This window comes from Malaclemys terrapin, chromosome 8, assembly GCF_027887155.1.
Source record: "Malaclemys terrapin pileata isolate rMalTer1 chromosome 8, rMalTer1.hap1, whole genome shotgun sequence".
NCBI classification, from domain to species: Eukaryota; Metazoa; Chordata; order Testudines; family Emydidae; genus Malaclemys; species Malaclemys terrapin.
Genome location: NC_071512.1, coordinates 38,098,197 through 38,123,110, shown reverse-complemented (window position 1 = coordinate 38,123,110; position 24,914 = coordinate 38,098,197). Strand labels below are relative to the sequence as shown.

The following is a 24,914-nucleotide window of genomic DNA, read 5'->3' as shown; positions in this document are numbered from 1 at the left end:
CACTTCTTCGGATGCATATAGAATGGAACATATATTGAGGAGATATATATACACACATACAGAGAGCATAAACAGGTAGGAGTTGTCTTACCAACTCTGAGAGGCCAATTAATTAAGAGAAAAAAAAAACCTTTTGAAGTGATAATCAAGATAGCCCAGTACAGACAGTTTGATAAGAAGTGTGAGCATACTTACAAGGGGAGATAGAATCAATGTTTGTAATGGCTCAGCCATTCCCAGAAAAACTTCAAAAACAGACTCCAACGAGAGACTGCTGAGCTAGAATTGATATGCAAACTAGACACAATCAACTCCGGTTTGAATAAGGACTGGGAATGGCTGAGCCATTACAAACATTGATTCTATCTCCCCTTGTAAGTATGCTCACACTTATTATCAAACTGTCTGTACTGGCCTAGCTTGATTATCACTTCAAAAGTTTTTTTTTCTCTTAATTAATTGGCCTCTCAGAGTTGGTAAGACAACTCCCACCTGTTTATGCTCTCTGTATGTGTGTATATATATCTCCTCAATATATGTTCCATTCTATATGCATCCGAAGAAGTGGGCTGTAGTCCATGAAAGCTTATGCTCTAATAAATTTGTTAGTCTCTAAGGTGCCACAAGTAACTCTGGAATGGTGATTCCATTGCAGCAGGTGTGGCTAGAAAGGGAGTATGGTTACAGTCAAGTAGGAAACTGAGAGGTGTTGTGCAGGTTTCCTTTGAGGATAAGTATTGAAAGATCAAATATGGAGTGATCGCTTTGTGAAAAGTGTTCCTGAACCTGTGTTTGCCTTTTAACAACAATAGTGCAAAGATGTAACAAATTAACAGGAGATGGATTATATACATAGCGGACACATGACCATCTAAAAGACCTTCTTTAAAATTGGCAGAAGAGTGGACTCAAGACCCAGTGCATCAACCAGTCAATCTTTAAGGGATCCAGTGTCACAGCATTATATTCAGTTCCATACATCTGAAAGTAAACATCAAGTACACTCTAAAAACACATAAATTCCTCCATATGCACGTTATCAGTGTGACATCGTATCCTAAATGAATCTTCAATAACATTTGTAAACGATACCTTATTTCTTAAGTAAAAAATAAGTAAAAACGTAATTCCATCAAAAAGCATAGTGCAAAATATACTTAGTAGCAGTAGCTTAGTGGCTTCATTCAGGGTCAGGGCCCCATTGGGGCTGATCACTATGCAAATATACAGGTAGAGAAGATCCCTACCCCCAAAGAGCTCTCTCCGCAAAATTAAAAATAGCAAGAAAAAGCAACCGGTTATACAAACAACTTAGAGTTTCCTTGAGTGAAATAACACCCTATACAGATGCTATGAAAGAAGGAAGAGGTTAAGAAACCGAAGAAAAACGAAATCTCTTCTTGTCAAAATGACCTCACTGGACTAGCTCCTAAAACAACAATGCAGATAAAAGCTCCCAACTACACTGAAAGTAATTAATTCATTAACAATAAGTTTAAAGGACTACCGTAGAGATCACCGATAAGGGTTTGGAGTTATTCGCCAAAGTACAGACAAAAATGGATGTGGGAAACCTATTTTCTGGGTATTTTAATTTAACCATTATTTCATAAGAATTTTAACTTGCATATTTAACCAGTAATTCACAAATCCTCTCTGCAATAATACTTGTCAAATAAGAGAAATAATAAATATATTAAACGTTCTTTTCCTCGGAGTATTGTTATATTCCCCATTTAACCACGGTGTTCATTTTAAAAGAAAAAAAATCTAGTTTTAGTTTACAGTAATTTCATACCCCAAATAACAAACAGGCATCTAATGCAAAACTCACCTTATCAGGAAGACTAATCTCAGATTTGGGGTCGCCGCAGTCATTGCTCAAAAATAGTATTCCACAGTTGTCACTCGAAAGGATATTCTCTGCTATTACAGTCTGGTCGTTTGGTTTTAGAAATTTAAGATCGTTTTTTCCGGAGTTTACGGCTAAACATCGGTTAAAAGAATATGGTAAAGTCCCGTCGCCACAGTTTGGTGGGCATCTGTCACTGGATTTGGAATACAAACTAGGAGAGAAACACTGCAGAACGGTGGGATTCACTGATCTTCGAAATTTCATCATAAGAACTGCTACAATTGTTAAAAGGAACAAAAACGAGATCAGGGCTAAAGCCAGCACCAAGTAGAACTGTAAATCAGACTGAGGTGCCGAGTCACCAGATTGGTCGCTCATTTCCGGAAGAGCCTCTTGGAAATTCTCAGCAAACACCAGGTTGAGAGTCACTGTGGCGGAGAGATGCGGCTGCCCGTTATCCTTCACCAGGGTGACCAGCCTGTGCTTCACAGCATCTCTCTCCACAAAGGCGCGGGCTGTCCGGATCTCCCCGCTGTGCAGCCCCATGCTGAAGAGCGTCGGTTCCGTGGCCTGGAGCAGATGGTAGGAGAGCCAGGCATTGTGTCCTGAGTCACCATCCACCGCCACCACCTTAGTCACCAGATAACCTGCCTCGGCCGAGCGAGGGACCATCTCGAACAAGGCGGAGCCATCGGCTCCGAGGGAAGGGTACAGAATGCGAGGGGCGTTATCATTCTGATCCAGAATAAATACCCTGACGGTGACATTGCTGCTGAGAGGCGGGGACCCGCCGTCTTGGGCCTTCACTTGCACTTCAAACTCCCGGAATTGCTCGTAGTCGAAGGAGCGCTGCGCATAGATCGCTCCGGTCTGGGAGTTAATGGAGATGTAGGAGGAGAGAGGCAGCTCCTCGAGGTTGCTGCTCAGGGTGGAGTACGTGAGTCGGGCGTTCCGGTCCAGATCCCGGTCTGAGGCTTTTACACTGCAAATAGAGGCCCCCGAGGGATTGTTCTCTGGCACATAGGCGGTGTAGGAAAGTTTCTCAAAGACAGGGGCGTTGTCATTGATATCCGAGATCTGCAACAGGATGGTTTTCTGGGTGGTGAGAGGGGGAGAGCCTTTGTCTGTGGCTGTGATTGTGATAGAATAATCAGAGATTATCTCTCTGTCCAGAATATTTTCGGTTACGAGTTTATAAGAATTGCTAGAAGAAAATGTTAGTGTTACAGGTAAATTACCTTCCACACTACAGGTAACCTCTCCGTTTTTTCCGGAATCTCGGTCACGGACATTAAGGAGAGCTAGGACAGTCCCGGGAGCAGAGTCTTCGGGAACCGGATTGGAGATTATTGTGAAGTCAATCACAGGGAGGTTATCGTTCTCGTCAAGGATCTGTATTTGCACCTTAGAATGAGCTGTCAGACCGCCCCCATCCTTTGCTTCCACGTTCGTTTGATAAAATTTCACCTCTTCGAAATCCAAAGGACCCGTCACTGTAATCCCACCCGTTCGAGGATCCAGACTGAATAGTTTGCGAGCATTGTCAGGGACATTGCTGAAAGAGTACATGATTTCTGCATTTAAACCCTCGTCGGTATCAGTAGCTCTCACCTGAAGCACTAAGGAGCCCTTTGGTAGGTTTTCCCTCAGGCTGATTTTGTAGATCTCTTCAGTGAACACTGGGGGATTGTCATTGGCGTCAGTGACATTAACTCTAACCTGAGCTGTACCGGTTCTGACTGGATCTCCGCCATCCACAGCCGTCAGGACTAAGTGATGGTATCTCTGCTTTTCCCGGTCCAAAGGTTTCTCCAGTAGCAGTTCTGCCTGTTTACTGCCATCCGGGCTTTCTTTCACCGCCAGGGTAAAATACTGATTGAGGCTGAGCTGGTAATTTTGTAGTGAATTGGTGCCGACATCTGGATCTCTTCCCGTTCCTAGAGGAAATCGCGCACCCGGCAGTGTGGATTCAATAATTTCTAAATCATTGTATTCAGTATTGAACCGCGGTGCGTTGTCATTAATATCCTGGATCTCAACATTCATGTGAAAAATATTAAAAGGATTTTGCACAACCAACTGAAAACTGAGGACACAAAGAGATGCTTCCCCGCATATTCCCTCTCGATCTATCCTTTCATTTACAATCAGATTTCCATTTTCTGTGTTAGTAGCGAAGTATTGCTTTTCTAAACCAGAGACAACACTAAGCTTTCGCTGAGGAAGTTCTCTCACATTCAGTCCCAAATCCTTGACGAGGTGCCCCACAAGGGAACCTTTGGCCATTTCTTCAGGAATCGAATAACGAATCTGCTCCGAGACCGCCCGGCCGAACAAAGACAATAAGAAGGGAAAGAACACTACTTGCCGTGTGACTGCCCAGTCCGGCTCTCTGTCTCTGGTTTCCTCTCCCATCTTTACTGAATGTCCAGTTTGTTTTATTCTGGACAGTTCCGGTATGTTAATTTATCGTTCGGCTCAAAGAATCCGCAGAAATGACAAACATATAAAATCACAGTTGCCACCCAATTGTCTGCAATAATCCTGAAGAATGACGTATTTTATCAGCGACCGGGCAGGAATGTCTTGCTGCTGTTTCTGTTATTTTCGTAGCACTGCAGGAGGCTCCAATGGATCGGCAGCCGCCTCTTCGCGTCGGCCAACGGTGACACGCTGAGTCTTTGCCGAGTAACTGCAGCGTGCAGAATTAATAAACTGAAACTCATTCTCTTTTGTGTACACTTATTTAAAAAAATAGAAAATAAAATAAAATATGCATTTTCAATACCAAAACCTAAACAACATTCTATCATTATTTAGTATTCAAAATCATATCTCTGACTAAACATGACGTGGATGTAGGAGCGATGGATATGTAAAGATATGTCTTCTTCTAAACGAAATCTAATTCTATGCGAAATTCATTATTAAATGTTTTAAAAACTAATACTAAAAATATAAAAATGTAGTATCAAATTCTATGATTCTTTGAGTCTATTTAAATCTCTCTCTTTAAATTCACTGAAATTTCATCAGAGATGGTGTTGCCCTTAGGAGTTAGAGGTTTTCTATACAAAGTAGAGAATTTTAAATAGGTATGAAAAAGATCATCAAAGGTACAAGAACTTCCAAAACATTTCACTATTAGATTTTTTCACAACGTTGCTAAGAGCGTATTTTCTTGTTGTTGTTGTTGTTGTGTTTGATTGTTTCTCACTGATATAGAACACACCCAGGGCCGGCTTTAGCAAGTGCGGTGCCCGATTCATGGGGCTTGTACTCACCGGGCGGCCTCCGAGGCTTCGGCAGCACTTCGGATTGCCGCGCTCTGGCCGGGGTAGGGGGCCGCGGGTATCACGTATCATGAATTTTAAATCCATGATACTTTGACAAATTCAGCATGAAAAATGTTAAGTAACCATTATGAAGATCATTATAACTATTAGCAAAACTTGGGGGACCCGGCACTGGGCCATCAGAGCCCTTAGGGAGCAGTGAGGGCAGGGGGCAGGGCCTGGGAGCCCAGGCCAGAGTGGATCAGTCCAGGCCACTGTGGAGAGCCGAAGACCCTTCACTTGCCATGGGCAGAGCACCCCAGCAGGCGGGGACATATGCCAGTGGCTGCTCTCTGGCCCCCTAGCCTCCCACCCAGGCTTACTTCTCTGTTGCTGCTGGAGCTTGGAGCCTGGCCAGCAGCCAAGAGGACTTGGGATGACATGTTCCAGGAGATGCTGCAAGCCTGTGCTGCATCAGAAAACATGACCAGGGACTGGAGGATGACCCTTGCAGACAGCATGGAGAAAGAAAGAGTGGAGAGGAAAAAGGCCCGGGATTCCAAACAGGAAAAGGAGAGGGGGATGCACGTGGACACAATGGGGTTTCTCAACAGAGATGCTGTGGACACTGGTAGACCTGCAGCTCCAAGAATCCCATGTTTGCCTCCCTCTGCAGCCCATAGACAACTCAATGTTGGGCCCTTTCTACATCCCTCTTCAACATTCCACATGACGTCAGGGGCTGCTACACTACCTCTACCACTCCACCTCGGGAGACATTAAAGAAGATCATAGCTGCAAATACACTGACCTTTGAAAGACATGGAAGGAAAAGGAAAAGGAAGTGACTGCTCTTTTCCCTTTATAAGTTGAGTTCCCTTAATTTATTGAGTTTTATAATGTTTTAAATGATTTTTAATTTGCCTGGTTCATGTCACAGAATAAAATTCTAATTTTTGGAACATAATTTGTCTTTATTAGTTAACAACATATGCAGGCTGGTGATGAGCATGTCTGACACCCCAAAATTTCCTGTTAATTCATTTTGTCAATAACCATAGCATGTTTATCAGACAATATTAATAGGTTCGTTGATAATGTTATATTCCTATGCATACAACACTCACTTCAGAATTCATAGTGGGCTGCAAAAGGGCAAGCCCGGGTAGAGCGCACTACAGCAATACACACTATTGTGACTCACTATTTAAATGGTCTTTCAAAGCCTCCCTGAGCTACATAGCTCCACACTGAGCTGTTCTTATAGCCCTTATATTTGGCTGTTCAGCAGACAGCTGCTCCACCTCCACCGTCCACTGCAGTGAAAACTCCCCCCCCCCCTTTTCTTCATAGATATTATGGTAGGACACAGCAGGAAGCCATAACCATTGAAATATTTTTTCCAGTGAGGTCCACTATCATAAGTAGACAACACCAGCGACCCTTCAAATGACCATAGGCATATTTAACTGTCATTCTCATCTGCTGAGCCTGTAGTTCAGGGATCAGCAACCTTTGGCACCCTGGTGGGTCAGGCCTGTTTGTTTACCTGCCGCGTCCACAGGTTCAGCCAATCGCAGCTCCCTCAGCCCGTACCACTTTGTGCAGCCCCCATTGGCCTGGAGCAGCAAACTGCAGCCAGTGGGAGCTGCGATTGGCTGAACCTGCAGATGCAGCAGGTAAACAAACTGGCCTGGCCCGCCTGGCGGGCCGCAGGCCAAAGGTTGCCAATCCCTTCTGTAGTTGAAATGCTCCTTGGTGCTGTCAAGGTGACTGGTGTATGGCTTCATGAGCCATTGGAGCAAGGGGTAGGTAGGTAGGTAACTTCTGGTGTGTTATTAATAACATCAGTAATTTGTAACAAAATTCTGCACTGACTGAACTAGCCTCCACTGGCTTGTGCTTGGACTTTTATTTAATAGAATTCGGTATTGTCCTTTAGTTTTAATCTCTCATGTTATAGAATTAATAATTCATATTTGGGAAGCTTTCTGACATATTTTAATAAGTGAGTATATTACCTCTGAATGCAAATTCTCATCAGGGTCTGTGGCATTTACTGAAACTACTACTGTACCTTCTGGCAGGTTTCCCACCACTCTCATTTTTCATAGAATCATAGAACTGGAAGCGACCTTGAGAGGTCATCTAGTCCATCCCCTGCACTCATGGCAGGACTAATTATCTAGACTATTGTTGACAGGGGTTAGTCTAACCTGTTCTTAAAAATCTCCAATGATGGAGATTCCACAACCTCCCTAAGCAATTTATTCCAGTGCTTAACCACCCTGACAGTTAGGAAGTTTTTCCTAATGTCCAACTGTAACAGGGCGTGACTCACCACCACAGTGCCTCCTGCTGGCTGTCCTGGGAATTAGCTCTCATTTCACTGGAGTGCCCTTGTCTAGTGTCTCGCCCGTCATCACTCCTGTCTCCACATCCAGGACCCACATCGCTCCCCGGACCATATCGTCCTCTTCTGGACACAGGCCTCTGGCTGTGCCCCACACAGTTCTTTCCCCCCTTCCGGGGGACCAACAGTGCTTAGTCCAACCACTTGCCACAGTGGCAAACTGCAGTCCCGATTCTAGCCGCTTGTCTCAGTGGCAAACTGAAGTCCATTCACTGGCCACTCCCCTCAGTGGCAAGTGGGGGTAAGGGTGGACAGGACATGGCCCCACCTGCTACTCTGTCCCGACGCAGCCATGTACTGCCCCTCCTCCAACTCTTATATCTCCTTCTCTGGGCCACTTCCCTGCAGCCCTAGCACCTTCTCCGCTCTTGTATCAGGGCCTCAGTTTGGCAGCCGTCAGCCTGGAGCTTTCTCCTACTCTGCTGACCCTGCCCAGCACTGCTCTGTCCATGGTGCTCTAGCCTTCTAAGCAGCCAGTCCTCCTCTCTCCCACTTCAGGGAGTGACTGCCTCCTCCCCTGCTCAGCAGCCCCTTCTTATATGGGCCAGCCTGGCCATGATTGGCTGTTCCAATAAAACTTCTCCTGATTGGTTGGCACTATAAGACTTTTCCTCATTGGCTGCCTCCTGCATAGCCTCCCCAGGATGGTTTTAACCCCTTATCTACCAGTGAGGGGCAGCCGCCCCATCACACCAGCCTAAACCTCCCTTGCTGCAATTTAAGCCCATTGCTTCTTGTCCTATCCTCAGAGGTTAAGAAAAACATTTTTTCTTCCTCCTCCTTCTAACAACCTTTTACATAAGATTGTACAATCAGAAGATTGTATGTTCAACTCCTGCCTGGCTTGGGTCTTCTTTTATGGGGGAGATTTAGGTTGGATATTAGGAAAAACTTTTTCACTAGGAGGGTGGTGAAGCACTGGAATGGGTTACCTAGGGAGGTGGTGGAATCTCCGTCTGTCTAGGTTCCCTCCCCACTCTGAACTCTGGGGTACAGATGTGGGGATTCACTTGAAAGACCCCCTAAGCTTATTTCTACCAGCTTAGGTTAAAAACTTCCCCAAGGCACACATTCTTCCTTGTCTTTGGATGGTATCACTGCCACCACCAAGTGAGTTAGACAAAGATTCAGGAAAAGTTCCTGTTTCCCCAAAATATCCCCCCAAGCCCCTTCACCCCCTTTCCTGGGGAGGCTTGAGAATAATATACCAACCAAATAGGTAAACAAGGTGAGCACAGACCAGACCCTTGGGTTTTTAGGACACTAAAAAACAATCAGGTTCTTAAAAGCAGAACTTTATTATAAAGAAAAAAAGTAAAAGAAGCACCTCTGTAAAATCAGGATGGAAGGTAATTCTATAGGGTAATAAGATTTAAAACAGAGGATTCCCCTCTAGGCAAAACTTCAAAGTTACAAAAAACAGGAATAAACCTCCCTCTTAGCATAGGGAAAATTCACAAGCTAAAACAAAAGATAAGCTAACGCATTTCCTTATGATTACTTACAATTTTTGTAATCTTGGATGCTTATTTCAGGCAGGGTTTTAGGAGATGGTTTTTCCTGCCCTGGTCCCTCTCGGTCCCGGAGATAACAACAACGAGAGCACAAACAAAACCTCCCCCCACAGATTTGAAAGTATCGTCTTCCCTTATTGGTCCTTTTGGTCAGGTGCCAACCAGGTTATTTGAGCTTCTTAACCCCTTACAGGTAAACGAGGAATTTTATGCTACCCTTAGCTGTATGTTTATGACACCTTCCTTAGAGGTTTTTAAGGTCAGGCTTGACAAAGCCCTGGCTGGGATGATTTAGTTGGGGATTGGTCCTGCTTTGAGCAGGGGGTTGGACTAGATGACCTCCTGAGGTCCCTTCCAACCCTGATATTCTATGATTCTATGACTCATACTTGAAAAATGGTATCATGTACCCTCTCAGTCTTCTCTTTTCCAACTAAACAAACCCAATTTTTTCAATCTTCCCTCATAGGTCATATTTCCTAGACCTTTAATGATTTTTGTTGCTCTTATCTGGACTCTCTCCAATTTGTCCACATCCTTCCTGAAATGTGGCTCCCAGAACTGGACACAATACTCCAGTTGAGGCCTAATCAAAGTGGAGTAGAGCAGAAGAATTACTTTTCATGTCTTGCTTACAACACTCCTGCTAATACATCCCAGAATGATGTTTGCTTTTTTTGCAACAGCACTACACTGTTAACTCATATTTAGCTTCTGGTCCACTATGACCCCCAGATCCCTTTCCGCAGTACTCCTTCCTAGGCAGTCATTTCCCATTTTGTATGTGTGCAACTGATTGTTCCTTCCTAAATGGAGTACTTTGCATTTGTCCTTATTGAATTTCATCCTATTTACTTCAGACCATTTCTCCAGTTTGTCCAGATCATTTTGAATTTTAATCCTATCCTCCAAAGCACTTGCAACCTGTCCCAACTTGGTATCGTCCACGAACTTTATGAGTGTACTCTCTATGCCATTATCTAAATCACTGATGAAGATATTGAAAAGAACCAGACCCAGAACCGATCCCTGGGGGGCCCACTCATTATGGCCTTCCAGCATGACTGTGAACCACTGATAACTACTCTCTAAGAATGGTTTTCCAACCAGTTTTGCACCCATCTTATAGTAGCTCCATCTAGGTTTCATTTCCCTAGTTTGTTTATGAGACGGTCATGCGAGACAGTATCAAAAGCTTTACTAAAGTCAAGATATACCAGTCTCCAGCTTCCCCCATCCACAAGGCTTGTTACCCTGTCAAAGAAAGCTATCAGGTTGGTGTGACATGATTTGTTTTTGACAAATCTATGCTGATTGTTACTTATCACCTTATTATCCTCTAGATGTTTGCAAATTGGTTGCTTAATTATTTACTCCATTATCTTTCCAGCTACAGAAGTTAAGCTGACTGGTCTGTAATTTCTTGGTTTGTCCTTATTTCTCTTTTTATAGATGGGCACTATATTTGCCCTTTTCCAGTCTTCTGGAATCTCTCCCATCTTCCATGACTTCTCAGAGATAATCGCTAATGGCTCAGATATCGCCTCAGTCAGCTCCTTGAGTATTTTAGAATGCATTTCATCAGGCCCTGTTGACTTGAAGACATCTAATTTGTCCAAGTAATTTTTAACTTGTTCTTTCCCTATTTTTGCCTCTTCTGATCCTACCTCATTTTCACTGGTATTCACCATGTTAGACGTCCAATCACCACCAACCTTCTTGGTGAAAACCAAAACAAAGAAGTCATTAAGCATCTCTGCCATTTTATATTCAAGTTGACTAAAAGTTGGCTCCTTGTCATTTGGCACGGATCTATCTGCATAGATTCTGTGACCGGATCCCCACAGTCAGTGGCTGTGAGGGCTAAATAATGAACAATCTGGTCCTTCTGGTTCAGAGCTTTCTCCAACACTAGTTCTGCATACGGAGCCTCAGATAGTCTGCACATCCAGAATTAAGCGTTTATTGTCACTGAGATCAAAGCTCTGGAGAAAGCTTAATTCCCGCATAAGGATCCTGCGCGTCATCTAGAGGAAACCGCGCTCCAGATGATGAAATCTCACTTATTTTTAACATCGTTTTTTTTAATTTGGGGAACCTGGGAGCGTTATCATTTATATCCAGAATTTCCTCTTCCACTCTGTAAAACTGCATCGGATTCTCAGTAAAAATTAACATATTCATCAGACATTTAACGGCTGCAGCTCATAAGATGGAAGTGAACAACTTTTCGTGTTTATATTTCATAAGGAAATATAACTATAAAGCTAAATTTCAACTCTCTGTATAGTGCCCAAAAGGGAAAACTACATTAAAGTATAGTACCCGGAACATATAAATATACAGTCTATAGTGAATAATTAATTCCCGAGTTTGCAGATCTTTTCCAATGGAAAGTATCACTTGGAGTCATTAGGAATTTTGTTAAAGACTTCAGGATTTGGCCTTATTTATTTATATTTATCCAAAATAACTTGTCTAAACTCTAGGCATTTACACACATTTTTTAAAAGCTCATACAAGAGAGTTCTTGTGGTTCAATAACCAAAAATAGACCCTTCCAGCTCACCACACTAACATTCTCGCTCTTCATCGCATTCAAGTGTCCATCCGACCTACCCTCCTAGAGGAAGCCTCATAACATAGACAGGTCATGCAACTTCTGGTAAATCCAGGCTCTGCCAAACTAAGAAGAAGAATAAGGTTCAGAATCCAGAACCCTTCAAAATGCCCTCAAATTTGTCCCTCTTGTTTTAATTTGTTATATAAACTATCCTGTTACACTTTAGCTGAAGTGACTCCACTTATCCCAACTGTCACAGCAGCACGCCGGGGGACATAACCACACTCAAAGTAACTCATAGCTTTTATAGGCCAAAACCAAGACTTTAAACTTCATCTAGAAACCACCTCTATTCCAATGCAGAGTAATGAGCACAATTTCAATCTGTTCCGTACCAGAAGTGTCAGGAAATATATGTATATCTGCATTCTGCACTCATTGAAGTGTCCCTGTGGTCCTCAAGGATAGCCCCATCATGGACACAGTGCATTGAAATAATGAAATGTGGAGTTGATAAAAGTATATCTAACTCTGGTGAGATATTCAAATGAAAAAAACAAACAAACCCTCCAAACGTCTTGCCACGTGCAAACAAGCAACCCCCCTCCTCCCCGTCCATTGTTGATACTTGTACGTACAGCAATACTGAGCACTCAACATGATCCCAAGTGTGAATTTGACATATATAACGGGAACACTCCCCCAGTCAAGGCAGTTGATATAACCCCCCACATTTCTTCCTGTTTTTAAAAATCAACACCAGAGTCTTCCTTATCAGTGAAAGTGGACAATTATTTCTACTCGTGATTTGTCACGATTCTTATGTTCATTAAGGTATTTCTTCAATCAAAATGTTTAGTTCAGCCCTGGATTTTATTTTCAATCCTTCTGCAGTCACTTTCAATTTTAAATCTCTTTTCTAGATGGCTACAATCTCATAATTAATGTATTTATTATTTATTATTAATTATTGTTGTTGTTGTTGTTGCTCCGGGATAAGTGTGTCCATAAGATGATTTTACCATCATAGCTATGCTGGTATAATTATAACGTTATAATTAACAATAGTACACCACACATAATATTATACAAGAATATATATAACCTTATATATACTATATTACAATTATATCTGCATAGCTATGCAAGTAATTTTCCGATTGTAGAGCAAGCCTTTACACAGTCATATCAAATGAATCTTAAAATATATGAAGAGCGAAACCGGTTTCATTTTTCACTAATTTTCCTTCGTGTGTGCCACCACCACTCCAGATGACTCCGCGCGTGTCTCTGAAAGTACCTAAATGCCTAATCATACAACGCTTCCAAATCTGGACATGAACGTTTAGATGAGAAACTTCACTAACCGCCTTTGATTTATGTCCATCCGCACGAGCTTCTCATTATGCAATCAGCCCCTGGGTCAGCACGCTTCTTATAAAAAAATCCTTTTCTACAGAGAATATTTCCAGGGTGAAGAACTGTAGTTAGAACCCGTCGCTAACTTTTAACTGTCTAATATCTTCCTGTTACTAGGACCACTTTACAGTTTATTTTAACTTTGTGCTTTTATCGCTAAATCCGCCCATGGTTGTAAAAATGTTTTTCAAAAGAACACACAAAATACCAAAGCAAAACTTGAGCTCAGACTTTCCATTCTCAATCTAGACATTAAAAAGTAATATATATAGGCGTTATTCTCTATATAGCATCTTAACTCATATAAATCCCCATCCTCCATAATGGGATTAAATGCTCATCTATCTGAGGAATTATCTCCGATTCTTATTCAAGACTCTTATGCAGTGATATCATAAGCAAGAATAAGAGTTATTTAAACTGAGAAATACTCTAAGGCAGCCTGGAGTGGGCCATAAATTGCCAGCGCAAGAGATCTCTTTTATACTCAAGTCATTCAGAGCAATTGTTTTGTGTTTTGTGCTACGTAAATTGCCAAGGAAATCTGCCGATTCTGTTCCAGAACTTCTGATCCACACTGGTAAACAGCGACTCTCATATTTTCAATCATAAGCCGCAGTATATTGGCTTATATTTAGTTTTTAACAAAATGTGTTCTGCCTTCGTAATATAAAATCCATATCAAGTTCTAGATTCATCCTTAAAATACTTCACTTCTTCAGACAAGGGATGAGAACTTTCATATTTTCCGAGAGAAGGAGCTGAGGAAGCTTTCAGATTGGACAAAAGTTATCTGAAAAAATTGGAAAATATCACAGCGAACGCAAGAAACCCAAGGAGCACCCGAGACACAGTGGTCACTCAGTGCACCGAGAAAAATAGAAGCTTCCTCGTATTTTTAATAACTGAGATGATTATTACCAGATATAAAAGAGACGGAAAATGAATTTTAATGAAAATCAACAATAAACTTGAAACGGTTGATTCCTTCCGGAACGTTGTTGGATAACGTTATTATTTTTGCATTGTCGTATTCCTATCTAATTAATTTACAACATGTTCTGAAACAAAATTATACATGGGTTTAATCTGTGAGTGACACTTCACTTTAACTATAAGATTTATCACACTGGTCTTTTGTCACATTTAGAGTTTTAATGTCGCATTTTTTGTTTCACTAATGTAGAAAAATGAACGTGGAGCCTTCCGATGCCTCTACTCCCAAAGTACACACCGGACAAGTGAAAAAATTCAAGATGAAAACTCTTGAGTATGAAAAAAATTTAAGTTTTGAATATAAAATTATGAATATAAGAAAAGACCAGAGTAGGCCTTAGCATACCAAAATCTAATGGAGAGATAAAGCTATCTTATAAATAAATAAAGCACACAAAGAGCTGGCAAATGTGGAACAGGCTTCTTTCTTTCTTTCTTTCTTTCTTTCTTTCTTTCTTTCTTTCTTTCTTTCTTTCTTTCTTTCTTTCTTTTTCCCAGATGTAGACAATTGCTAAAAATGATCTGGGAAAAAATTGCCAATACTTTTTCAAAGGGATGCAGGAAAAGCATTTGCTCACAGCACTCATACTGTTTTGGCTGAACAATTTCAATAACATATGCTATTTAAGACTTTTAAAATATCTAATTGTGTTGGGTCGTTTAAAAAATCAGCAGGCATTCTAAAATTCTGAGGAATTACTATCTGAACAAAAACAAAGCAAACAGAAACACAAACGTACAGCCATGAGGACAAGGAACATAGATTCTAACTAAAGGATCCATGCATATTCTTCCGTAGTTAGACATTTTCATAAATTCATAGACTATAAGATCAGAGGGTCACATACTCTGACCTCCAGAATTTCAACCATTAATCCCTGGACAACACTCAACAATTTGTGGTTGAACTAGAGAAAATATTTTAGAAAAATATCCTATTTCTATTTAAAGATGCCAAATGATGGATAATCTATCACTTTCTTGGGTAAACTGTTCTAATAATAAATTACACTCACTATTTAAAATGTGCACCTTATTTCCAGTTTGAATGCGTCTAACTTCAACTTCCAGGCACTGGATCTTGTTAAGAATTTGTCTGCTAGCTAAAAGAACCATCTAGTATTATATATCTTCTCCCTATGTAGGTACTTAAAGACCTTGACCAAGTTGCTTACTAACCTTATCTTCCATGACATAAATAGACCCAGCTCCTTAAGTCTCTCATGTTTTCTAGTTCAGGAAACTCTTGTAGGTCTTTCCTGAAGCACTCCAGAGTTTCTTCAACATCTATTTTAATTTGTTTACACAAAACTAGACTCGCCATTCCATGACTGATATCACCAGTGCCATATACAGAGCTAATATGGAATCATAGAATATCAGGGTTGGAAGGGACCTCAGGAGGTCATCTAGTCCAACCCCCTGCTTAAAGCAGGACCAATCCCCAACTAAATCATCCCAGCCAGGGCTTTGTCAAGCCTAACCTTAAAAACCTCTAAGGAAGGCGATTCCACCACTTCCCTGGGTAACCCATTCCAGGGCTTCACCACCCTCCTAATGAATTTTTTCCCTTAATATCCACCCTAAACCTCCCCCACTGCAACTTGAGACCCTTACTCCTTGTTCTGTCATCTGGTACCACTGAGATCAGTCTAGATCCATCCAGGTAGTTGAATGCAGCTATCAAATCCCCCAGCATTCTTCTCTTCTGCAGACTAAACAATCCCAGTTCCCTCAGCCTCTCCTCTCCAGGCCCCTAATCATTTTTGTTGCCCTCCGCTGGACTCTTTCCAATTTTTCCACATCCTTCTTGTAGTGTGGGGCCCAAAACTGGACACAGTACTCGAGATGAGGCCTCACCAATGCCAAATAGAGGGGAATGATCATGTCCCCTGATCTGCTGGCAATGCCCCTACTTATACAGCCCAAATGTCATTAGCTGTCTTAGCAACAAGGGCACACTGTTGATTCATATTCATCTTCTTGTCTACCCCTAGGTAGAGAAGTATTATCCTTTGTACAAGGCACTGGAAAGACCTCATATAAAATACCATGTACAATTCTGATCACCCAGGTTCAAGAAAGCTGAATTTAAACTGGAACAAGTGTAGAGAAGAGCAACTAGGATGTTTATGGGAAAGGGGGAGGGACTTATGAGAGGACTCTGGAAGCTCCTGCCTAGTTTAGTCTAGCAAAATAAGTCTGAGAGGGGATATGATTGCTCTCTATAAAAACATGGCTTCTGGGGAAATGACAGGAAGGTTAGAGAGCTTTAGAATGGGTGACAGGGAATGGATCACTTGATGATTACCTGTTCTGCTCGTTCCCTCAGGGCACCTGGCATTGGCCACTGTCGGAAGACAGGACACTGGGCTAGATGGAACATTGGTCTGACCCAGTATGGCCGTTCTTATGCTCTTATGAAGCTAAAGCACCGTTGGCACAGGAACAAATGGATAAAAACTGGCCATGAACAAATTCAGGCTGGAAACTGGAAGAAGGTTTCCAACCACGAGAGGGGTGAGGTTATAGAAGAGTCTCCTTATAGGAGTTTTGGGGGCAAATAATTTAATTAGTTTTAAGAGACAGAGCTGGACAAATTAATGAGTGCAATTGTCTGATGGGTTTGCTTGTGATGGAGGGGGGCGAGTTAGATGTCAGGGCTTAACAGCCCTGGGGCTCATTTTCAGTTTATGGCTTATGTTCCTAAAGCTCATGCTTCAGTCTTTCAGCCAGTCACTAGCAGGGAGACAGAAAGAGATTCCCCACCTAGGTATTCTGGAAGGTTTTTTTTAACCTCCTTCCTTTGATGAAGTGAGGGATAGCCATGGCTGGAGATGGTACATTGGGTGGGGAGGGCCAGGACTCTGAGTAGGAACCAAGCATTCCCTCTCTCAGGTGCTTGGCTGGCTGGTTCTTGCTCATATGTTCAGTGTCTAACTGCACACATACAAAATGGGAAATAAGTGCCTAGGAAAGAGTACTGCAGAAGAGTACTGGGGGTCATAGTGGATAGGAAGCTAAATATGAGTCAACAGTGAAACACTGTTGCAAAAAAAGCAAACATCATTCTGGAATGTATTAGCAGGAGTGCTGTAAGGAAAACACAAGAAGTAATTCTTCCAATCTACTGTGTGCTGATTAGACCTCAACTGGAGTATTGTGTCCAGTTCTGGGTGCCACATTTCAGGAAAGATGTGGACAAATTGAAGAACATCCAGAGAAGAGCAACAAACATCATTAAAGGTCTAGGAAACATGACTTATGAGGGAAGATTGAAAAAATTGGGTTTGTTTAGTCTGGAGAAGAGAAGACTGGGAAGGGACATGACACCAGTTTCCAAGTACATAAAAGGCTGTTGCAAGGAGGAGGGAGAAAATTCTTTCTCCTTAACATCTGAGGATAGGACAAGAAGCAATGGGCTTAACTTGCAACAAGGGCAGTTTAGATTGAACATTAGGATAAACTTCCTAACTGTCAGTGTGGTTAAGCACTGAAATAAATTGCCTAGGGAGGTTATGGAATCTCCATCATTGGAGATTTTTAAGAGTAGGTTAGACAAACACCTGTCAGGGATACTCTAGATAATATTTAATCTTGCCATGAGTGCAGGGGACTGGTCTAGATGACCTTTCAAAGTCCCTTCCAGTCCTACAATTCTATGATTCTCTGATGTCATATGTGGCCTCAGGAAGAAATTATCCCCCAGGTCAGATAGGCAATGACCTTGGAGGTTTTTTGCCTTACTTTGCAAGTGTGTGGGTGCTGGTCACTTGCCAGGATTATCTGGGTATTTCTCACTTAATCATTTCCCTGCCATTGCAGGGAGCCTGAGTACAGTGCATCTCAGTCCCTCCTGTACTCTGCCTGTGGTACATAATAGACTAGTTTCCTGTGTGCTGTAATACTTTGGTTTCACTTTGTTTGTTGGGTTTAGTGTGCTGGTGCTGGAGGGTGTTGGAGGCCTGTGATATACAGGAGATCAGACTAGATGATCTAGTGGTTCCTTCTGTCATTCAAACTGGTGGCTCTGTGACTCCATTACTCCTACTTCATATCGCCCTTTAATACACCAAAGAATCAGGTTGAAAGAATAAAGCCGTAGCACTGCACTGGGAGTTCATACTCAGTGAATTATCTACTACAGCCCCTATATCCTTTCCCAGGTACAGCCTCCCATCCTGAATGTATGGCTCCTAAATGCATGACCTTGTATTTGACTATATTAAAATGTATGTTTTGACTGCTCCCAGACTACAGACCTCTCTGCATCGTTGACTGAATCTCTGTTATTAACTACCCCATCGATATTTATGGCATCTGCAAATGTTAATGATTATAGTTTCTTCCAGATCATAGATAATAATACTGAATAAAGTTGGGCTTTGACTCCAACTTTGCTGAGCCTCGTTAGAAACACCATCATTTGATTATCTTGACATAGCAAAAAGATTTTCATGTCTGAAATAGTTTTACTCAAGTTAATATGTAACTTATTTATTTTATAGTATTAGATTTCAATATGAATATCAAGTGGTATTAAGTTAAATGCCTGGCATTAATGTAAATATACTAGGTCAACACAGTTACTTTTATCAACTAAATTAGTAATCTCATAAAAGATTTTTATTCTAGGCTAGCCAGACATCAAATAGGGAATAATGCCATCATATTTATAAGGCAGTCTGCTTTCAAAATGTGACTTGCTAAAATGACATTAGATGTGGGGTACGTATTATATCTAGGCTATTTGGGGAATAAGCGTTTACGATTGCAAACCTCTAGCAATGGTCAATGTATATTAGATTTATAATATACTAGAATAACATTTTCGTTACAGATTGTAATGGTAATAAGGGCCATTTATTTTATTGAGGGCTCTCAGTGTAAACTATTCATGTACATTTCATTTTTGAAAAGAAGATATCTTCTGCACCGATCACTGACGATTTTTCATGATCAAAGTAGAGACTTAGAGAGCTCCTTAAACTCTTCATAGGTCTTCCTTCCGATTAGAAACTGCTTATCAGGAACAGGTTTAGGATTTAAGCTCTAGATGAAGAACCTATGAGGAAAGAAATCCCTAGATGCTGTTTAATTGTCGTTGGCAAGCATTTTAAAAATGGGTGCCCACAGTTTGTCTCTTACATCCAAATTTAGGTATCTTCACAAGTAACCTGATTCTAAACAATAAATGGGCACGAGCTTAGGCATTTCCTACAGATATAGAATCCCAATTTAAGGCACCAATTTCTTAAATTTTTGATATGGACTAATTAAGTGATAAGGCTACTGTGATTGGCCGTTTAACAACACAGCTAGGATATAATAATATAGAAATCAAAAAATGTGTATGTGAGGTATTTGTGGAGAAATTAAGAATGGAAATTCTGAACTCCTTAACAGAAAATATGTCACATGGAAGAAATGGCCACTAATTGTTTTATCATTTTTTCTCTGAGAGTCAATCAATCCAACCCTCCTCCATTTTTAAATATTAAGCCACATTTTTCTGTAAACAGAATTTGATTTGACATCTTTGTTTTCATAAACTTATTTTTAACATGTGTACTCAATAAAACGCTCTTTCTTCCTTTTAAAATATCATTACAAATACGATTAGACAAAAAGACTACAAGAAATAATGGTAATATATCAATTGAAGTGTTTTACTCAGAGATCAAAGAAATATCGAATTCAGCCGAGTACACTCACCTCCAAGAAGATGTCGAGAGCATTTCTGGTACTTGTTTCTTCATCAAACGATTCAGTCTCCTTGTTAACAGTAGGATTAATACCCGTAAGATTGTTTGAAGCACTTCCCTCTTGAAAGAAGAATCCACAGTCCTTAGACAGGACAGCCTCCTGAGCAGAAGTGTGAAGAAAAGCTCTGACTCCATCGATCCCCACAAACTGCGAGACGGGAACTCCACTGAAAGTCACACTCGAGGAGTCAAACAGCTGCGAGTTTCTCCACCGGCGGAGCCTCAGGGCCAGTAACACTATGATAAAGGTAAAGAACAAGCAGGAAACGGAAGCCACAGCGATCACCAAATACAAGGTGAGGTTGGACTGGGGGTCTGCAGGCGTTGAGAGGCTGCTTAAATTGGAGAGGATGTCGGGGATGCTGTCAGCCACCACCACCGTGACAGTGGCCGTGGCAGAGAGAGGGGGCTGCCCGTTGTCCTTCACTAAAACCACCAGGCTTTGCTTGAGCGCATCTTTGTCTAGAAAGTAGCGCGCTGTCCTGATCTCTCCGCTGTGGAGTCCCACAGAGAAGAGCCCCGGCTCTGTAGCCTTCAGCAGCTGGTAGGAGAGCCAGGCGTTCTGCCCGGAGTCTGCATCCACCGCCACCACCTTAGTGACCAGGTAACCCGGCTCGGAGGAGCGAGGGGCCAACTCCAGTCCCGTGGAGCCATCGGTGGGAAAGGAGGGGTGTAAGATTTGCGGGGTATTGTCATTCTGATCCAGTATAAAGAGAGTGACGGAGACATTACTGCTGAGAGGTGGGGAACCCCCATCCTGAGCCTGCACTTGGAATCGAATCTCCCGGAACTGTTCGTAATCGAAGGAGCGTAGAGCGTAGAGAGCCCCAGTCTCGGAGTTAATGGAGATGTAGGAGAACAAAGGAACTTCGCTTCCGTCTCCTTCAATAATGGAGTAAGTGACTCTGGCGTTCTCCTTCCAGTCCACATCATTTGCCTTCATATGAAATACAGAAACACCTGGGGTGCTATTTTCTGGGATATAAGCCGTGTAATATTTTTGATCGAAGACAGGCCGGTTGTCATTTTTATCCAAAACTTCTATAAAGACAGTTTTGTTTGAGCTGAGAGGAGGAATCCCTCGGTCTGTGGCTATAACAGTGATATTGTATTCGGAGACTTGCTCCCTGTCCAAAGCTCTATCAGTCACCACAGTGTAAAAATTATCAAATGACCTCTCTAGTTTGAATGGGAGGCTTTCTGGAATTATAGTACACGTGACCTCACCATTCTCCCCAGAATCTCGATCATGCACATTAAGAATAGCAATTACTGCACCTAAGAGGGAATCTTCGGCAATGGGGCTGAAAGAAGATGTGACGGTGATCCCAGGGATATGATTATTAATGTCAGCAATCTCTATCAGAACTTTGCAGTGGGCTGATAGCCCGCCTTCGTCCCTCGCTTGTATGTCGAGTTCATAAAATGCTAACTCTTCAAAATCAAGCTTTGCTGTTACTTGGATGTCCCCAGTTTCAGAATCCAATTTAAATTTTTTGTCAAACCTTTCTGAGATTTTGAGAAACGAATATTTGATCTGTGCGTTTATGCCTTCATCCCTGTCCGAGGCTGTTACCCTGAGCACCACACTCCCCACAGGAATGTCTTCCTTTACACTCACTTTATACACCGATTGCGTAAATTCTGGGGCATTGTCGTTTCCATCCAACACTATAATACGGATGATTGATGATCCTGATTTTACAGGATCCCCACCGTCAGTGGCGGTGAGGATCAAATTATGAACTGCTTGATGTTCTCGATCCAAAGATGTCTCCAATATTAATTCCGGGTATTTTACACCGTCATCTCCGGTTTCTACATTCAGGATAAAATAGCTGTCTTGGCTACATTTGTAATTTTGTAGAGAATTCAGTCCTACATCAGGGTCATGAGCTTTTTCTAATGGGAAACGTGTACCTCTTACAGTATTCTCACTGATTTCTAACACGCTTTCATTTTCTGGGAAACTGGGTGAGTTATCATTTATATCCTTTATTTCCACTTCCCCTCTGTAAAGCTTCACTGGATTTTCCGCAAGAACCTCAACATTTAACACACATTTTTCAATATGACCACAGATCTGCTCTCTGTCCATCCTTTCGTTGACAAATAAATGGCCGTTTTTCAAATTCAAACCAAAATATTGTGTCCTACCTCTGGCAACAAGGCTGACTCCGCGGTCTGAGAGCTCCTTTAGATCCAGTCCCAGGTCCTTTACGATGTTCCCTACGAAGGCTCCTATCTCCATTTCCTCGGGAATCGAATAGCGAATCTGTCCCGAAACTGTCTCCCAAACGGTGACTGACAAGATACAGCAACACAAGACCCGCCTTTTGCAATCCTGTCTGCTCTGTGTGTCCGCCATTTCAAAGAGGATGAAGGGCTGCCTTCCAGTTCTCTTACCGATGTCTGCAGTGATTAGGAATCAGGAATTTGTATGCTGTTGTCTCGGACCAAATCTTCATTACGGCATCTTATGTAAAGGCTAGATTCAATAACAAGGTCCTCTGTTTCTATTCAGACCTTGAATCCTGCGGCTTCTCTGTCTTTGTTTGCTGTTAAATGGGTTTGCTCGATCTCGTATTAGACTGTCTGTGCATCGTTAGCGAACAGCGACACTCAGAGTCTATATCAATGACTGCAGAATACTCCACTGTGAACGGTTTGTTTTGTTTTTTAATACTGACATTTCAATTGTTCAGTCATTTTAAAGCGCTAGATATGTAATTAAACGTATTATTATATTATGCTATATGAACTGTTATATATATATATATATATAATAAATAATTCTCTACAATATAATGGAACACTCTGCAGTCTGATTATGACTGAATCAGGATATATCTTTTAGAAAGACATCAAATCTCAGTGTGAGAGGGGAACGTGTATAATGAAATATGATATACATAATGCTTTTTGCTGACATATATGTCACTTCTTAATAAAATTACCATCTACATGATATCTATTAAAATGTGAAGTATAAATCCCTTAAATTGAATTTTGTGTTAAAAACCCTTCCAACAATAGAATGCCTACAGAAGTTCACATATTAATAGCCAGAAATAAGAAAAGAGGATTTCTTCCATAAATTACATAGACTAATGTGGACATATTTTAGCATGAGATTGTTGGGATACTACACATCAAAAAAACAACAACAGACACAATATTAAAATATACATAATATACATATATAATATATATAATAAGTAGATTTCAGAGCACTTTACAGATGGGTTTAGTATAATTATTCCCACTTTACAGAAGAGGATATTGAGGCACACAGAGATGAAGTTATTTGCCCAAGGTCACCCAGCTGGCCCGGGGCAAAGCTGAGAGTAAACCCCAGTACAAGTCCAGTGCTCTATTTACTAGGCCATACCAATGACAATTTAATTAATCTCCTAGAACTCTTGAGCTAAAATAAATTGCATCGGTGAATGAATTTGTCTCTGTAATGTCATTTCACATATGAGCCCATATTTTGAGGGAATACAGATTTTTCAATACAGTGGAAACACTCTTGTGTTTTAGAATGGAAAAGATGCTTCGTTATAATTACATACATTTGTAAAAGCATTACTTCCATTACCGTCTTTTGAATATAGATCTTACAAATGCACTTCAGCATTATATTTGGCATTATTATTCTTTAAATACTGTCATTTATCATACTTCACAATGTTTGACAGTAACATTTTGAAGTAGTAGAAGTATTTCACTTCTTAAAATGTGCCTACAGATTAATAAATTAATTTGAATAAATTAGATAATGGGAGAGGTGTCACCAAGAAATTAAAGAAAGGTCAAACGAAGAGTTTGTTAATCAATAAATACACTTTTTAATTAACCTCAATTGCTTAAAACTAGATTGCATGATGTACAGAAATAAACCCAAACTCATCTGAAAGTAGAAAGAAAACATTGGCTAATCACAAAACATTTAAAATTACTAATGTTACAAGATGTAAATGTATGTGCATAGGTCTAAAATTTTCATATTTAATTTCCATATAATACGTAAACATAAATAACAAAATACACTCTAAATCGTCATTTGCACAAAATATACACAAGCGAGGGACTAATCCGATTAATTAAATGTTCTTCGTTAGATTTCTTCAAACTTTTCTCAGACTTGTTTGAATCCGTTTTATCATTTTCTTGGAGTTTTTTTAGGGAATCGTTTGAGCTACTTGCTTCGGCCAAACCAAACCGAGCCATTTTAAATTCGCCACTCATCAGGATCGTAATTAGTGTGAAGAAAAGCTCTGACTCCCTCTATACCATGTACTGGGACACGGGAACTCCACTAAAAGTTACACTGGAGGAGTCAAATAGACGAGAGTTCCTCCACCTGCAGAGTCTGAGGACCAGTAGCACTATTATAAAGATAAAGAAAAAGCAGGAAACAGACGCCATCACATCTCCAAATAGGAGGTGACATTGGACTAGGTGTCTGCAGGAGCTGAAAAGCTGCTTAAATCGAGGAGGATTTTGAGGATGTTATCAGTGAGGGCAAACAACTTAAATTAGTTTTAAGAGCTAAGCAAATTTATAAGTGCAGCTGTATGATGGTATTGCTTGTGATGGTAGTGGGCAGGGCTCAACATCCGAGGGACTCACTTTCTGTTTATGTCTTATGTTCCTAAAAGCTCATGATTCAGGGTTTCAGACCACCAACTGCAGGGGTCAGGGAGGGATCTTCCCCCCCCACACACACACACACAAAGGCCTGCGCTCTCTCTCTCTCTGCTTCCTCTAAAGCATCAGAGATGGTCACAGCTGGAGATGGGACATTAGAGGAGGAGGGCCAGGGCTCTGAGATGTCACCAACCATTTACTCTCTCTTAGGTCCTTGGTTAGCTGGTTCTTGCTGAAATATGTACTCGGGGTTTAACTGATCTCCCACAGGTCAGAGTGGCAGTGACCTTGGTGGTTGGTTTCTTTTGGTTTTTGTTTTCCTTCCTCTGCAGCATGTGGGTTCAGGTCTCCTGCCAGAATCATTTCTCCACCACTGCAGGGCCTCAGGCACTGGTGCACCTCAGTCCCTCCTAGTCTCTGCCTGTGGCACATAATAGTCTTGTCTCCAGTGAGCTTCAGTT

The 24,914-nt window shown here is 41.4% G+C and overlaps 2 protein-coding genes across 2 annotated transcripts; both read right to left on the bottom strand.

The window, feature by feature from the left end:
- Positions 1 to 885: 885 nt before the first annotated feature.
- LOC128841914 (protocadherin gamma-B1-like) lies at positions 886 to 4,270 on the bottom strand. The gene is made up of 2 exons (XM_054037436.1): positions 1,835 to 4,270; positions 886 to 981 (listed from the first exon to the last, which is right to left on the bottom strand). The coding sequence occupies exons 1-2, from the start codon at positions 4,268 to 4,270 to the stop codon at positions 886 to 888; spliced, it is 2,532 nt and encodes an 843-aa protein (XP_053893411.1).
- A 14,675-nt stretch (positions 4,271 to 18,945) lies between these two features.
- On the bottom strand, positions 18,946 to 22,317 carry LOC128841805 (protocadherin gamma-A10-like). The gene is made up of 2 exons (XM_054037243.1): positions 19,751 to 22,317; positions 18,946 to 19,100 (listed from the first exon to the last, which is right to left on the bottom strand). Exons 1-2 carry the CDS (start codon positions 22,166 to 22,168, stop codon positions 19,074 to 19,076), a joined length of 2,445 nt encoding a protein of 814 aa, XP_053893218.1. The 5' UTR covers positions 22,169 to 22,317; the 3' UTR covers positions 18,946 to 19,073.
- Between the last annotated feature and the right edge of the window lie 2,597 nt (positions 22,318 to 24,914).